This window comes from Ruditapes philippinarum, unplaced genomic scaffold, assembly GCF_026571515.1.
Source record: "Ruditapes philippinarum isolate M1 unplaced genomic scaffold, ASM2657151v2 ctg1965_1_1_1_1, whole genome shotgun sequence".
Taxonomy (NCBI): domain Eukaryota; kingdom Metazoa; phylum Mollusca; class Bivalvia; order Venerida; family Veneridae; genus Ruditapes; species Ruditapes philippinarum.
The window spans coordinates 93,710-112,509 of NW_026867129.1; the positions used below are offsets into that span (position 1 = coordinate 93,710).

An 18,800-nucleotide genomic window follows, 5' to 3' on the forward strand; every position below is an offset into this window, starting at 1 on the left:
AGTACCGCTCAAGCCGGTGCTATGGGGCGTGAGGGATGTTGCATGTATTCATTATCCCTCATGTACAGACTCAATCAAACCGAGTCTGCAATTTTCTTGTAATTTTGTTGTGTTTAATGCTTCCGAGGGATCACTTTGTTTCCAGATTTTTATACTTCACAACATCAGGTGTCAAGTGCTGTGTGACAGCTGTAAAAAGTTGCCCCGTACTTCACTTCAGTGTTGTTATATTTTTCTGGTCCTTCGGGATCATTGATGCTATCACTATTGAGTGTTGATAATTGAGCACCGCTCAAGCCGGTGCTAGGGGGCATGAAGGATGTTGCACGTATTCATTATCCCTCATGTACAGGCTAAATCAAACCGAGTCTGCAATTCTCTTGTAATTTTGTTGTGTTTAATGCTTCCGAGGGATCACTTTGTTTCCAAAATTTTAAAACCCAACCAAATATAAATAAATAGAGAAAATTGTATTATCTATATGAAAATGTTCAAAATCATTTGTATTCACAAAATTAACATGATATGTGCAAATAATAGATAAATACAGAACCCCTAAAGAAAGCCCAACACGGCAAAATTGAAAATGTTGCAGGCTCGGTTTGATTGAGCCTGTTCATGGACGGTACTGGAAAGTGCAAATTACCGTCCACGCCCCCTAGCACCGGCTTAAGCAGAATTCAACATTTAAACGTGAAATAGTAAAATTTTGAATTTAGAAACATCCGCAGATGTGTTCATACGGCGGTTATCATGGAACCTTCAATGTGACACTTCCGTGCCATTCCATGAAAAGCGGCGTATGGTCCCCAAGTAATAAAAAGCGCGTTTCATTACAATAAATATGTAACACAATTTCATCATCATTTTCTAATCCAGCTCATAGGCTGTAATTTAGACCGTTAAGGCCTAGTTGTTTGTAGTTTAGTATAGGTGATAAACAAGCCGTGTCATGACAAAACCAACGTAATGCGTTTGCGACCAGCATGGATCCAGACCAGCCTGCGCATCCGCGCAGTCTGATCAGGATCCATGCTGTTCGCTAGCAGTTTCTTTACTTGTTAAAGGGTCTGTAAGCAAACAGCATGGATCCTGATCAGACTGTGCGAATGCGCAGGCTTGTCTGGATCCATGCTGGTTGCAAACCCATTATGTTGGTTTTGTCATGACACGGCTCAAATACAGTTGCACTTTACCTGTCGCCACTGGTGTTCCTTCAATATCAGATTTTGGTCGCGCCTGGCCTTTTTCTGTCTTGTACTTTGTAATCATAACCAGGTGCAAACAGCTGTCTTGAAAATGTGTTTTATGAATATTTCTTATCATATTCCGAGATTTTAAGAGCAAAATCATATTCTTCTCCTGCAACGCTTCGTTTACATTTATCCATTCGGAACAGTTGTAACGTGTTCGGTCTATTCAGAGGTATGCCGAATGTAGACTTGTCCGAGAGTGAGCGTTCTGTCTTCTTTACGCTCTTACTGATTTTAAACGCCTAATTAACGGCGACTCGCTCGGGATCAACATCTCAATCTCTGAAACTAATTTCACTTTATTCGAAAATCGTTTTGATTTTCTTTTTTCTCGTTCATTTAACGGGCTGTCACATCACTTAATGTACCATGAAAATGTGAATTACAAAATTGCCCATTGGTGTCGAAAAAAATTTAATAAATGAAATAAATCTGAATAGGGAATAGTATAAATTCTGATTTCGTATTTGATTGTAGTTTAAATGTCACATTTATGGCATATTTTCACTTTCGAATTGTAACAAAGATGATAAGATTTAAAACTGTTTTTATGATAAACCTCAAAACAGTTTCATCTTTTTTTGGTCATTTCAATTCGATGATTTTGCAGTTTGAATTTATCTTTAATAAAATATTTTCATGATAATTACTGTATCAAGAAAGAAAGAAAGAAAGAAAGAAAGAAAGAAAAAAGACAGAAGGGAAGGGAAGACAGAAGGGAAGTGAAGACAGAAGAGAAAAGAGGGAAGACAGAAGGGAAGTGAAGACAGAAGAGAATGAAAGGGAAGGCAGAAGGGAAGGGAAGACAGAATGGAAGGGAAGGGAGGACAGAAGAGAAGGGAAGGGAAGGAAACGGAAATACCAGTACGTAAGTATCTGAAGCGTAAATGGTTTCATTTTAAATGAATAAACTAGAGGTTGATTTGTTTATCTATATAGTATATAGTACACATGAAAATTGTTATATTCACTAACTTTTCTTTATCATTTTGTGAAACAGCAAAGGAAATATTGAAATATTCACAAAGTCGTTTTACAATGCTCTTTTGGTGAGTGGTTAAGGTCGTTGATTTCAAACATCTTGCCTCTCACCACTGTAGGTTACAGCCGTGCAAGCGTCGTCGAAATCTACACGTGAGAAAGCTATCCAGCTAGCTTACGGAACGTTGGTGGTTCTACTCAGGTTCACGTTTGCGCCTGAAATAATGAACAGACGGGCACCTGAGGTCTTAAAGCTGGAAAGTCGCCATATGACCTATACTGTAAAACCCAATCAAACAACAAAACAAAACAAACAAACAAAACAAAAAAAACTCGAAAACAACTTGACTCGAATGGCACTTAACTCGAACAACACTTGACACGAACTACACTTGCATCTGCTGCACTTTGATGTCTATTGTTTGAAATCGTCAGCTGTATAACAGTAATAAAATAATAATAACCCCAGCAATATAGATTTCAAATTCATTTAATAATTTTGCATAAATAATTAAAAATATCTAATACATTTTCAAGAAAAAACATTTTATACATCATAACTTAGTTCATGGTTTCAAAAGACGAGACAAACTATTCATACAAATTTATTAAGATTTCATGACCGGCGTTTAGTCTAAAATTGCATTGCAAACAACCGAGGATGTTAAAAGTTTGAATAGAATATTGTATCGATAGATATGTGCCGATGTTAAACAAGTAATGAAAAACGATATAGACAAATAAAATAACATTGAAACATAGCATTGTCTGTATTAATTTGAAATCAGGTATTTAATGCAAAAAAAATGTCATGGTGAGCGTAGTTATAAATTACATACGTTTGATACTCTTGCAATATCGAATATTAGTCGTCATTTCCTGATACCGTAAGAATATCGGACCGATACGATTAACGATATCGCTAATCCGATGCAGTTTAAATATAGGTCCAATAATGATAAATTCAAGCCAATGCGATTCACAATGGCAACAATGCTCTAAAACAGTTTAAATATCGCTCGATACGTTTATTATAACGGCACCACCGATCTGGACAAAAGAATATCGGATGAATACGATAAACCGCGCAAACGAATTGGAACGATTAAAATACCGGGTCATTGCGATAAACGGTACCAACGATCGTAAACAATTCAAATATCGGATCAATATAGTTAACGGCACCAATAATCGGAAACAGTTTCAATATCGGTTCAATACGATAACGGGCACCAATTATCTGAAATAATTTGAATATCGGATCAATACGATTACTTGTAACAAATGTTGATTAACTGACACAGAACCGAACAGTTAAAATATAAACATAATTCTATTACAATGAAAAGATATCGCATTATACGGTTTGAATATTGGGCCGATACAATAAAAACATATCGCATATTTGGTGCAATCTGAGTGTCCGATAACTACCAAGAAAAAGTGCTGAAAATCCGATATCGTTCCGATATATAAATTTATCTGCTGGTCTATAAAATTCATTTAGAAGAGGATTTTTTCAATCTATGATTACAATTCCTCACGACTTCAGATGGAATGATGGGCAAATTATTAATAAATATGAAATATTTATATCAACGTTTTATTCTAAAAATATGTCTCAATTCCTAAAAATATACAAACAAAGCATGTAACTGTTAAATGTGGTAACCATGTACATCGTTATACAAATTTAGTCAATTATAAACAACAATAACTCATATATGTTGCATTATGCTAAATGTTAAAGTTTATAATATGAAATTGAAATGTTTCTAGAGAAAATAACGCCGGCTGGTTGTACAATATTTTAGTAATCACATACCCGTGCCGCTTTCGCGACTCCGTAAAAATGGTATTGCACGGCCGTGCATATACTTTGACGTGACGTCATTTGCGTTACACAAACATAGTGTAAAGACGCGCTAAATGTTAGTGTTACACTAGAGGCGCGTCAATGAAAAATGATTCTTTTTCACTTTAAACAGTCTTTATTTTTGGTATGTGATAAAAAGAATCATATTCGTGCAGGTCCATCACTGTATTTATTGAACTCGTTCAATGAAATAATATCATGCTCGCCAAAGGCTCACTTCATATAATTTCATACAACTCGTTCAATAAATTCAATTTTGAACTTAAACTTATTAAATATCCTCTAAATACTTTTAGGAGTATCTAATAATATTTTGGAAGAAGAGCGTGCTTAAGTTTCATCAATGACGTCAATTTTATGACGTCTAAAAATATATTATATGTAATGACGTACACCTTATGCTTCAGTCACACTACACCGTATAGCAGTAACGGACGTCCAACGCATAACAAAATTTTCAATCCGTCCATGTCCGTTCGCATGCGTTTCTTTTCCGTTGATCATGCGGCGTTTGCGTTTCTTGTCCGGCGGTGTCCGGCGGTGTTCGTTCCGTTCGGTGGAAAGTTTTGAACATGTTCAAAATTTGGAACGTACACCACCGGATAAAGTTGTCCGTCAGATGTACGGTAACCATGCGCTGGTATGCGTTTTGTTCGTTACTCGTACGTTCCTTATTCTGTACTTGTCCGGTTCGAGTCCGTTCTTATCCGGTGGACCTGATTCACGGCCGGACTACTAACGGACATGCAGCGGATGTAACGTATGTTAAACGGACGATAACGAACAAGGGACGTATAAGAACTGATAAATAACAGACATGAATCGATGGTCCACCGCACAAAACTGATGATGAATAAAACGAGATTTCCCTGGTTATAACTGTCATATATTTTCCTGCATTTCAAGTGTAAGGACCTTCTGAAACTTTGATAGTTTGAGTTAATGATCCACATATCATGGAGTGTCGCGTTAGAGCCCACCTGCAGTATCAAGCGGCCGTGATCCAGGCAAGTATTGACCTGTTGGATGTGAATGTAGATATTGTCGCTTATGAAAATAGAAGAAAAAGGAGGCGACTGCGGAGGTGGTGGTCAAAGGCTTGGCTGGGTCCTGAGAGACGTCGAATGTTTGGTCTCTACGATCAACTCATGATGAAGCTGCGGAGAGAAGACCGGCGGTCATTTACGAACTTCACGAGGATGCCTCCTGAGATGTTTGATGAGATTCTGGAACGAGTGGGTCCCAGAATAACAAAACAATATACCTCATACAGAACCCCTCTTGACCCAGGAATGAAGTTAGCCGTTACACTCAGACAGCTTGCGTCAGGGTCAAAGTATTCTAAAATGCGGTTTGCCTGGAGGATACCTCACAACACCATCTCTGTCATCTTGCGAGAAGTAAATATTTTTATTTTCCCATGATTCTCAATGATAACTCGAACAATTACATGTATATAATTTCTGGTCTTTTAAAATATCAATAATTTGCTTACATGATTATTTCTACTTTTAAAATCGCATTTTTATTTACATTTTCAGGTGTGCAGAGCAATGATAGACGAGTATGTGGACGAGGTCATGCCTTTGTCAACAACAGCTGCTGACTGGAAACGCATTTCAGATGGCTTCTTGAAAAAAAATGGAACTTTCCTCACACTTTGGGTGCGTTGGATGGCAAGCATATTGCCTGTAATTGTCCACCTAGTTCCGGGTCCACATATTTCAACTAGAAGAAGTACTACTCCATTGTCCTGCTGGCCCTCGTTGACTACGACTACAAGTTCATTTTGGCCGTTATCGGAGGCCGCGGTGCTGCATCTGATGCTCAGTTGTGAACGAGTCCGACCTTAAAGCTGCAACTGAGGACGGGGAACTTGGTATTCCTCCGTCCCCTGTTACCCTTCCCAGCATTGGTAGCCTTGGCTTTTGGCATTTTGGAGCACGTTTGTGATCTTTGAGAGCGTGGAAACTATTATGACGAAACGAAAAAAAAAATCGGACTATTTATACCAGTTTTGTCCGTCACGTGACCGGTAGAAATACGCTCGTCGAACGTTCAAAGAACGTTTTGTCAGTTCTTCATGCGCTGCGTGTACGTTTTGTGCGGTACAAATCCGTTACTAGTACGGTGAAGTCCGTTAACTGTACGTCGTTCATCCGGTATATGTGCGTTGATCGTTCGGTCATTGTGCGTTTTGTACGTTTTATGCGCCCCGTACAGCGATCATGAGAGCACCGAGCAGCAGCGGGAAATGCTTTTCATCACCGGATAACTTTCAGCCGCATTTTTCTTTGCGTTTGGCGTCCGTTAACGCTATGCGGTGTAGTGTGACTGAAGCTTTACTGGCGTCGTTTTCAAATGTAAACAGCTTATTACAAATATTGATGTCTAAAAAAAAGAACATATACAATATAAATAATGTTTTGTTAATCATATAAAAATGACGGTATTATCTTCAATATACTTTTCGTCCAGTCAGAGTCGCGCTCCACCATTTTGTCATGATGATTGCTGTAAAAGGGTATTTTTGTCCGTTGTACATAAACGGTGAAATAAAGGAAATTTTAAGTCACATTTTATCATTTCCAACATAACGGTCCTTCGTATATGGCGCATGCTCAATGAAAATATAATTACTGCATTCAGAGGAATAACGTTAAGTGACGTCATATGTTACGTCATATGGCGCGTCAAAATCATTTTTCAAAATGACGAAATGGCTTAGAGATATACTTTGGGAAAATTGGGATGCCAGATAAAAATGTTATTTTAGATTAGAATGCTTCATGTAAATTTAAAATTAAATCATAGATCTAATTGATATTTCCAATTTTAATTTCATTTAAATTTGGTTCCACGATAATTGTATTCGACTTTTTGGTTAAGAACTGCAAATATTTCTATACAGATTCGATTGGCAAGAAAATTTGGCAAATGCTTAAAATGTGCATAAAATCTAGTTCTCAAATGACTATTCTAAAATAATGCCAAACGAGGTTACAACGAAGTAACAAAGTAAACAAATTTGTTATAATGATTAAGTATAGTCATTTACAAAATTTGAAAAAAGTAGAGCATAATGCCATCTCAATTATCATAACGTCCATACAATTTTATGTAAATAAAGTTTGCTCTCTTAATGACGGATAAATACAATGTCACTATATAGCTCTACAATACACCCTTACAGATGACGACACCATAAATTCATCCAAAATATTAAATCACATCCAATTGTGCTTAAATTTCCATAATTGCAAATTACAATCCAACGTCTTTCCCAATATGATATAATAATACCATTTTTCCTAATGTAACTTTTCACTTAAAATATTCCTTCTGCAAATAAAAATCCTTTTTTTCAAAAGCAAACGACAGGGAACTTTGCGCATGTTGCGTTCCAAATCACATGATATATTGCTAACGTTTTATAATATATTCATAAACACACAAAGTTTCCTTTTTCAGATACATGTTATATTGATTTAACTACATCTTAATATACATGTATATTTTAATTCAGATACATGAAATTTCATAACAAGTAACAAGTTTTACCTTTTTAGACCTAAAGGTAATTCACTGCTTCCATAGTTGACTTTTCCATGATGAAATGTTTTATTATGTCAGTCTGTCTGTCTGTTTGCAGGTTTTGTCAGTTCACGGATTAAACTGCTGTTCATCCTTTCACTTTTTGAATGCATGTATAATACAAGTAATCCTTTAAAACATGATGAACAAGATCCATAAGGAAAATTTTTAAACATTAATTACTAAGAATGTATTTACGGGCCTTTTTTTTGGAACACATAATTAACGTTTTATCAAGTACTAATGTTTCACTTGCAGACATGCTCGTCTACAGTTCTTGTACATTTTTCGCAACTTACATAACAACACCAGTAAAATTTACACTGACACCGTTCCACAATTGTTATCGTTCTTGTTTCATAGCCACGCCCACAGCACAATAAGTCACACCCATCTATAGCTTTAGAAGTCTTATTGCATACCCTTCCGCCTGTTCCAAGTGACCCAGTTTTTGGATCAGGTTCGCAGAAGTCTGGCGATGCCACTAAATACACAATATCTGACCGCGTAGGCGGTTTAAACTGGTCATTCACTGGAACTAAAACTGCTCGATTCTTTTTATGCTCAAGTTTCACTTCTGTTGCGCCATCAAAACTTTCTTTCAAAATGGCGCCGATCTGACGAAATGTTGACATGGAACGCCAGCATGTTTTAAGTTCACATGAACCGGAAACGCCATGACATTTGCAGACGACCTGCATGCTGTCTTCTACTGCCTGTAAATAGTAAGAAGAATGTTGTAACGTGATACTAAATGACCTAAGTGACCTAATATAGACAATCCTTTCATAACAATATGTTAAAACTAAAGTGTAAAGGAAGCTTATCTTTCAAATCTCTACAAAATAGTTCAAAGACATATTGTACGTTATATCTATATCTTTCTTCAACGCTTCTATGGAAAAGTTGTTGGCTCATGCAAGGCGACTCGCAATATTTTCATTTTTGATATCTCACATTTTTGATATCAAAACTGTTGAAAAAATAGCATGATATAACAGTAATTATTAGCTGTCTTTGATATTGCCATTTTAATTCGAGTAAGACATAAGATATCAACGTGCAGGGAGAGCAGCCCCAGCACATCCACTGGGGCACCGACCGAGAAATGCCAACTGATAGAAACTTAATATTTGAATTATTGACCTATTAAACCTTAGAATAAACATTAACGGTTTCAACATTCAAATAATTTACTTTATGTATGATCAATTTTTTCATTCATAGATTTAATCTGGGGAATGGAATGCATAATGTGCAGTCAATTACGCACGAGAATTACGTGCCAAATCGTTTGAAACATGAGACAATGAAGCTCGAACATTATCTGAGCACAGTGAGTATCTATATAACAAATTCCGATATGCATCAGGACCTGTATGTTTGTTTACTTATTTCGTAAAATTTCTTTTTGCTGACTCATCGGATATTGGAGTTATAAAAATAATTAGAAACACTTAAACATAATCGTGAAGGAACTATGATGCTCTTTGATTAAAATCCGTGTAGATAACATAGGCTTTGCATTTAAAAGTTCACCGTTTTTTTTTAAGAAACAAACCTTAATTTACTGTACATGCATGAGAATTTTTTTTTTAATTATTCTTTATTGAAATTATTGATATTCCTATATGAACAGATTATTTATTTCACAAAGGCGGTTTAACATCAAAGACCTGTCTAATTGGGTAATATTGAAAGGTGGTCGCAATAAAAATGTACATAATTATTGGATGAAAAGGGAAACTGAAAAATTGTTTTTAGCGATTTTTTTTATTTGGCATGTCCGTCTCTCTTGAAAGTTTTTGTCGCTTTATTTTACTTTGTTTTATTTATTTATTTATTTATTTATTTATTTATTTATTGGTTTAAACATATTTATTTAAGCTCGAGTGAGAAACAAGTTCTTGCAACTTATATTAATCACTTTAAAGACCGCTTCCTGGAACCAACCAGTACTGGTGTCAAATGGAGTAACATGAGGGCTCGAACCCATGATTTATTTATTGATTGACGTTATTGCGTACAGTTTGAACGGGCAAGTATAGGCATATTTATAACTTGACAAACTTGGAGATTGGGTATTATTTGCGTAGTAAGAATATGGTGTCCCGTTATTGATAGAAAATTGCTATTTCCATGGCTGAAGATTCATCTTAGACTTGCCAGCCACCTAAGTTCGGACATAAACATAACAACATCCTTTCCTCGTTCTGTTCTCTTAATAAAAGTTTGGAGAGACAACAGTCTAGAATTAACTTGTTTAAATGATTGATTGAAGTCGGGACTTAATCAAATGGTTTGTCTATCAAGGAATTATAATACGACATGCAATAAATCTTCGTTATTTGGATTATTTTGGAATCATCGACTGTAGGTGTATTGTTTATGGAACGCCGGTATTGTCTTTTTTTAAGTTATTGAAATGTATTAACATTTTATTTTTTATATATAGAGGATATGTGTTATTTGTTTTGCATGTAAGATCGAAATAATTAAATTCATTGACTTTGAAATTGTTCAGACTGTAGCTCTAATGTTATATAAATAGCTATTTTAATAATCCATTTCGATGAGTTATGCTATATATAATTCTAAACTGATGTACATCTTGTGGTAGGTTCCTTTTTAGAAAAAAATATACAGGCATTTGTTTGGTTTGTTAATCACATTACAGAAGGATAGACGTAAAAAAAATCTGGCAAAAACAAATGAAAATAATTCAGTGGTTTAATAATGAACCGTTAAAAGATATCATAAATTGTTGCAGACGACATTTACGACATCATCACGTGACAACCGTGACGGAACATTGAGTGATATTACGGGTTGAAGCTCGTGCCGAGGTTCTGTCGGGTATATATCAATGTCGCCACCTTCCACTTCAGTCAGTATAAATAACCGAAAAATCTAGAAATTGTCTCATAAAATACGCAACGAGACAGAAAAATGAGAATAGCAGATCCTCCAGCACGTGTCAGGGCACGATTGATTTCGTCTGCTAACATTCTGGTATCGTCTGCTTACATTCTTTTTCTACGCACACCTTTTCAAGCGCCAAAAACAACTGCTGAATAAAATATATTTATCATTCTAAGAGTTCGCGCGGGTAAATAAAAGACGAATACATTTACAGATCTCAGTTCAAATTATTATATAGCAATTTTTCCGTGTCTATTAATTTTACTTTTAAAGACGTTGGCAAATCGACTCATTTTTTTCTGACAGCGAACAATTCAATAATAATAATTCAATAATAAATTAATTTACATTATGCACTATTGATATACAATATATTTAATCATATTTTATTACCACAGACACTTTAATACTACATGCTTATGTATGTAATATACAAATAAAGTAAATATATTTTATGATATTTGACCCACATTCATCCTCAGAAATACATATTTTTTAATTTTCTAGAAATGTCAAACATGTGTTTTATAATGTTTTAATAATGGATTTAGAACATGTTATGTTTGACATTTGACGAAAATAATTCTGAACGTGCAGTAATGTGTCGTAAAGGTAGCAAAATATAAACAAAGTGGTATTTTGATTTCCATACAAACTAGTAATTCAATATAAATACACCAAAAAGATCACTTTCAGAAAAGTTTTTAATATTATCATTTTTGTTAATTCGGTGGTCTAGCGACCTTAACTTTTAAATTAGCAGATTTTTTTAAAACGGATTTTATGAAGTTTTAAGACAGTTCTTGTCATGTTAATGATATAATAACACGTTTTACAACTTTGATACTGTTGTACTATTTATTTTACATATTATTAAATACGAGTTTTTCAAAACATAATGATAAAATATAGTAATATAAATATTATTATATATTAGTATGCAAAGATTATATACGTATAAAGTTGCCACCTTGCCCGTTCTTCAGTACATCCGTCCGTATATCTGTCCGTCCGTTTGTCTGTCATACTCTTGTCCGAGGAACGACGACTTGAACAGTATTAAAGGATTTGATTAAAACTTTAAACAGTGATAGCGATCAATGTGAGAAAGTGCAATATGTAGAACCATTAATCTACCATGCTTTATTTTCTTACTATCTCCCATACTCTAATGGTGTTTTCTAATTATCTCCCTTACTCTATTAATTGTTTTCTAATTATCTCCCTTCGTCTGTTAAGAAACAAGTTTTTAGAGAAACATGACTCTATGTTACTTTCTTTTCTTTATTCACTTACAATACTTCATAATACCTGTCCAGAGTTTTGCCTGCAAAGTATTGAAGGTGTTTGATAAAAACAATATTACTTTTTTAAGTGGTAGAAACAAGTAAAAGGAAATGCAATGTCAAAGAGCCACAATGTTTCATTCCTTTGAATTATCTCCCCTTTATAATACTAAATAATGCTTGTTACGTATTTGCTTTTATAACCTTGTCTTTCATATTTCATAGTGTTCATAGCTAACGGACGTCCTGTAATTTTCGGTCAAGGAAGAAGTCACTTTGGTCAAGGTGGTTCAACGGTGTTAAAATCAGATGTTACACTATGCGTATACACCTTCGTTCAATTAACTACAACTTTTCATGTTTTGTTAGTATTTACCTTGGGTGGTTCTGTAATCTTAAAGGGAGTAAGTGGTCACTTAGGTTATTGTCACCGGTGCTAAAAATAGCTTTTTTATGCCACCCTCTAATAATCTGATGTTTTTCATATTTGGATGGTACATAATTATCATTGGTAATTTTCTAACTTTTGGTTTAGTAAGTAGTTTCATAGATTTTTCTTTTACAATTTTGCTCATACATTCTTTTTTATTGACCGATGTACTTTAACAAATGTTGACAAAATGATGTACAAGTTGAACATTCAACAGTGGAGCGTTCATTGCCTTAAGCGGTATTTCTTGTTTAACATACATTTTTTACTACATGTATATTGAATATACACGTATTATTCAATATGCTTCTATTCTCTTATTTGCAATCTAATATTAATCTACAATATTATATATCATTTAACACGATTTTTGGTTTTCAATATTATAAGATATGTTATTTCTAATATCATTTAAAATGACATTTTCAATATGATTCACATATGAAGTTAACATACTTTCATTGAAAATATTTTTCGTATGTGTTTATTTATAATATCAGAGATAAATTAATGTTCACAAGTCAGATCGTATTAATATCACTATAGAATTTATATTGGATTTTAGATATTAGTATACATAATTATTCTTAATATAACATCTGTATGTCTTGCAGAAATTCAGGAGAAATTCTAAACCTATAACACAGCTATAAGAAATGAAATTGTTTACCTATTTTACCCTCAAATCGTAATGATTTTGGTCATAATTTGCGACTAAACAAAATTATTCGCGAAAAATTATATACCGGTACTTCTTTACGATTTGCAGACGGACCTGACTTATTAACTGACGGTAATTAAGATAATGTCAGAGTTTTGTAGGCATCATTTATTTCACAAATCATTCAAAATCTTTTTTCCTTTCAGTTTCAAATTATATTTTTCTTAAGATTAAAGACTTTTCCGTTTAAAAATGGCATTTTCGGGGAGTTCTACAAGCTTTTCGGCAATAAATCATATGCAAAATCATATCTTATACTGATATTCACCAATGAGAAGTTTAAAGTGTAGAAATATATCAATCTAGATTGCCAAAGTGAGGGCATTTATTGAGATATAAACATCAGTTACAGCTGTCGTCGCTCGACGTTTAACAAAGATAAATACAACAGTTAATATATGATATATTAATTTAAAAAGCTGAGCCTTAAAGGGTCTTCGACACACTTTTCTACATGATTTTTGTTTTCATTGTAAAACAGTACTATTAAAAAACTTTATATGAATGTCGTTAGGTTGCATCTTCATCAACTTCGTCGTCACCGTCGCTGTCATCATCATCATCATCAACAACGTCATCGCCGTCATCATCATCATCAACGTCGTCGACACCGTCGCCGTCATCAACGTCGTCCCCATCATTATCAACATCAACGTCGTCCCCGTCATCATCAACAACGTCATCGCCGTCATCCTAATCATCAACGTCGTCCCCGTCATCGTCCAAACTCCTCACAGTGATAACCTCCCTTTGCAGATTGTAATCACTGCCTTCGCAGACGTCACATGATGATGAAAGTCATATGACGTAACGTCCAAATTCAAATGTAAATATTGACCGCTACATAGAAAATCTAACATCATTTTTCTCTTTCTGTTTTGTTTTTAACTTTGCGCACCTACGTTCGTTATAGTTTATCCAAAAAAATCATCAAAAGTAAAAAAATAATGAAAAATAAATTCAAATGCTAAAAAATATGAAATATGAAAATATTGATAAAAATGAGTGTGGTGGCACAGATCTTTCTACTGATAAGGGGAGATCACTGCGTAGGAGACCGGTCATCGTCATCATCGTCATCATCATCATCATCATAATCATCATCATCATGAACATTAAAAGTAAATTGTTTCCAGATTCTATTATTATACTCAATTCGTTTCTTGATCTTAGTTTTACCATACATGCATTCCTTTGCCCGTTATGCACTCCGTAGTTTTTATGTTTTCTTGTAACGATTTGTATAAACAAGACATATTTTGTACTTATAAGTTGCTAATATACATCCCCGCCAAACTATTAACCTAAATCAATGAATCAATCTAATGGCACAATAAATAGTTTATTTTATCCGAAAACAAACAAATTTCTTAAAGAATTTTATATATTGACACGTGACCTAATGTCAAATTCCTATACGGATACTATATCAGTAATATATCTATTGACTCCAGAAATCTGCTCGACAATTTCTTTTATTTGCAGAAGCCTAAGTTGGCAAGTGTACCCTCGATAAATTGCTTTTTAAGGCTGCCATTTATTTCAAATTATTTCATGTCACAATGTTTACAAAGGTTTAAACAGTTAAGATAACTTATGCCGAGTGTTTTTCCGGTTTTACAAGTCATGTAATCGGCACAATGACTTTATTTATGACGTCTGCTTGAGAAAGAAATGTTGTATTTTACTTGTAGCATTGATATATAAATCATGATTTATTTTCAGATATTGAACTCGAGTGAAATTAACATTGAAATTTCTAAATCATTCATAGATTGCAAGCATGATGATTTAACTGGTTATTTGGCCGGTCAGTAAATCGTTTAATCGGTTGGTCGAACATTATCGATCAGCTGGTCTGTCGGTCGTCGATCAGCCGGTCGATCAGTAGGTCGGTCGGTCGGTCGGTCGAACAGTAGGTCGGTCGGTCGTCGAACAGTAGATCGGCCATTCATCGGTCGGTCGATCGGGCTATGTGTCAGACTGTTATTTCATTAGTAATTTCAACTACTCCACATTGGTATTTGAAACAGCTGCTGAGGATTAAATTTATTAAACATGCTTTCGTCAGACGAAATTTTATCGAAAGAAACATGGTCTTTACCGAGGATCCGGACCTTCACGAATCAAAGGTTCATCCTTTCACTCAGCTAATAATGCAGGTTCTAGATAATGTAATTCAGAAAATGTATTGTTTTGAAACTTAAACATTTTTTGTACTTGTTTGCTAGTTGGTGTTGTTGTTAATTGGTTGGTTGGTTGGTTGGTTGGCTGGTTGTGGTTGTTGGTGTTGTTGTGTTTTCAGACTAAGGAAAAACATCACGGTCGGTTTGATTATGTTTCTGTCACGTGATTTGGATGATACCACCCTGACAGACGTATGATCTCATAGTTTACTCATATAAGCATCATCTCAACGTTTTAAATATAAGTTTCCCGGTGAATATCGTACATAAATCAAGCGATAAATATTGTAATAGGGAGGCGATCTTACCAGGGAATCCATTTTATCCAAGCAACTAGCATGTTTATTATAGGTTTTCCTACATTAATTTGATTAAAATGCAATTTGATTACAGTATTAAGCAATCATGTTATAGTATTGTAGCCAAGTTAGTCGTAAATTCCATGGCCTTAATTAAAAGCACATACTTGGAGAGTGTTTAATACGTATTAAAAATCACAAGATTGGGAAAAAATAATGCCAAGCTGTTTGCCAAATACCCCATTAATGTCAGAAGATTTGCTTGCATTCGAAATTAGATTTTACATTCATCCAGGAGTCATTCGCTTGTACTAATGTTTGTTATCATAATCATAATTAAAGTTTAATGCTATTAATTCTAACGTTCGTTCGTTCGTTCCTTCCTTCCTTCCTTCATTCATTCATTTATTCATTCATTTATCTATATATTAGTTTGTTCATCGGTTCGTTTCATCCATCCATCCGTCCATCCATCCATCCATCTATACATACACATTCCTTTCTTCCTTCCTTCCTTCTTCCATTCATTCATTCATTCATTGTTCATTCATTCATTCATTCATTCATTCATTCATTCATTCATTCATTCATTCATTGAGTTTTGATGTATTTAACAGTATAAGGTTTATGTGTTAGGTCTTACTATTTGTTTAATCATTTATTGTTCAGCTATTTATTCAATCATTTATTCAATCAACCATTTTTTAATCATTTATTCTTTCAACTATTTGTTTAATAATTCATTCGTTCAACTATTTATTTATTCATTTTTTCGTTCAACTTTTTGTTGAATCATTTCAACTATTTGTTCAAGCATTTATTCGTTCAACGTTTTGTTCAAGCATATGATCATTCTGATGTAAATTGCCAATCTATTATCAAAATTACCAGTCTTTATTCTGAATGAACTTTGAAATGATATGAACATCACTGTAGTGGCAGGATTTTCATCAGAGACTATGCATAAATAATTCCGAAAGACATAGAATGATTTAACATACGCCAATCAAAATGCAGTTTACAACCAGGGTCTAGCACTGTCATCAAGGAGGAGATGATAAACCAATCAAAGTGCATCTTACATTCAGAGGTTAGCACTCATCTTCGGTCATACAAAAAGAATTCCGAAAGAGATCGAATAATATGCGATAAGCCAATCAAAATGCAGTTTACATTTCAGAGTTTATCTAAACTATTTTCAATATGTCTTACAAGTGGGAAACGTGAGTTCAGTACAGGGTGAAAATGAAAACACTCTGCAATTAATCTTAAAGGGTTCGTTTATTCTTGATAAAGCTACTGCCAAAACTTTTGCTATGATTTCATCCTTCAAAGAAATTAATATGGCGCGATTAAGAAATTATTACCACACTAGAAATAAATGAACAATCATCCAAAATAAAACCTATGCAGGTCAATTCGTTCTTAAACACTTCCATACGGAATTTTTAACTCTAGGCAAACTGAATGTTTTGTAATGAATGAGTCCTTGAATTTGGAAATGGTTTGTGATTCTAATATAGGAATACATGTATTGAAAGTGGGCTACCAACAGTTTAGCGCCTTGTTAGACAAACTTGATGTGTAGGGCAACCTGAATGTGTAGGCTAGCCAGGTTGTAATAGTGGCGGCAAAGTCAGTGTCTATTATAGGAGGGGCATTGGGGGGATTCACTCATATTTATGAGAATTCACCCCTATTTTTCAGAGGCGGGGGGGGGGTATTTTACATAGATAAAGAAGGGAAAAGATCAACAAATCCAATTCTCATTTTTCGATAAAAATCCCCCTAGAATAGACACTGAAAGTAGCTTTATGTAAGTACTACTCTGAACCTGTCTCAATTTTGGTGTTAAAAACACATTGTTGCTACGAATGGATTCAGTACCGAATTGATACATATATCTCGTACACAATCGGCAATTTCCGTTACGTTCTATAACCCGTACGTCAATCTCCGTCACATTCCGTGCTAAACAGTCATAAGGAGACAGCTCTACTTTAACACTCTAAGAATTAACAAACATGGTGCATGGAAATTGCCGAGTGATGACATCCTTTTATTTCCTATCATAAATGCTGGCATACACAGTGATCAAATGTTTCAATACTTTCGTAAACTTCTTTAAAATAGTTCGTATTGAAGTATATTATTATTATTGAATATTTAAAGTTTTGTTCTGCTAAATAGCTAAATTTAATTAACTGGTAAATGGCACGATTATGACATTATTTCACTAGTTTATTATCAAGATGTAAATAATTATTTTCATAACTGACTGAATTAAAAAACTTAGCTTCACAAAGTTATCATCCTATACATCGGAGAAAGTTCAAACATTTTCACATACACAACAAATATTCATAATGTAAGCAAGATATAAATAAGACCTTATCTTCACCGTGACACTTTTAGCAAAAGGGATGTTAAATACCTGCCTTAATTCATTTTACAAAAAAAAAAAAAAAAAAATCTGCGTATGCGTTCTATTTTGAGTTTGTTTTTTTTCAAAATGAAACAGAGCATATAATATTTCAAAATTTCATTCAAATGATATGTCGTTTACGTGAAGAAAAAGACGACCGAAAACTTCTTTCAGGGGCCAGAACTCTCTCACAGACTTGAAAAAAAAATATATGATCTGGAGATGCAGACGAACGAATAGTATTTTTGCCTTTATAGTGACATGCCGGGACTGGAAATATTTTTCCGAGATTTAAGTACCATTTGATGGAGGTCTACACCAATTTATACTTGTTTCAAACGCTCACTCCTTTTAGAATTTTCAGAATAATTATTCAGACTTTGAAAACGACCCAAAATTGAAAAAAGTTGCAACACTTTTGAAACTAGCTCAAAAATATGGTTTCCAATTTATACTGAAAAATTTCACAGATCTACATGTACCTATTTTCCAATGGATTTTAAAACATAGTATGAACGAGAGAAACACCCTCTCTGTATTGTATATTACATTGCGCTGCCTTTATAAGACTGTTGTATATTTGTAAATTTAAGACATCTTTACCCTCTCTCTTTTCAGAATTTAGTGTATTATATATGTAGCAAATAAAATGATTTATGGATAATTCCTTGACACTTTAAGTTAATTTATATAAAATTATTCATGTTAAACGGTTTGAAAAATGGCAAATTTTGATAATTTTAACGTTTTTCAAAAATTCTCCAGCTGTTATGGTGTTTAATCCATCAAGTGGTAAATGGAAGTTTCGCACCACGTGGTAATAGAAT

At 34.1% G+C, this 18,800-nt stretch overlaps 2 protein-coding genes across 2 annotated transcripts in view; one reads left to right on the forward strand and one right to left on the reverse strand.

The window, feature by feature from the left end:
- The window catches only part of LOC132734932 (SH3 domain-binding glutamic acid-rich-like protein 3), a 125,056-nt gene that overhangs the window by 69,616 nt on the left and 36,640 nt on the right, over window positions 1-18,800 (forward strand). The window lies entirely within an intron of this gene.
- Window positions 4,509-18,800, reverse strand: part of LOC132734930 (protein Wnt-4-like) — a 44,881-nt gene continuing 30,589 nt past the window's right edge. Inside the window, exon 4 of the mRNA XM_060721816.1 lies at window positions 4,509-8,420. Coding sequence (XP_060577799.1) covers window positions 7,953-8,420 — 468 coding nt within the window. The 3' untranslated portion in view covers window positions 4,509-7,952. The remainder of the gene's footprint in view (window positions 8,421-18,800) is intronic.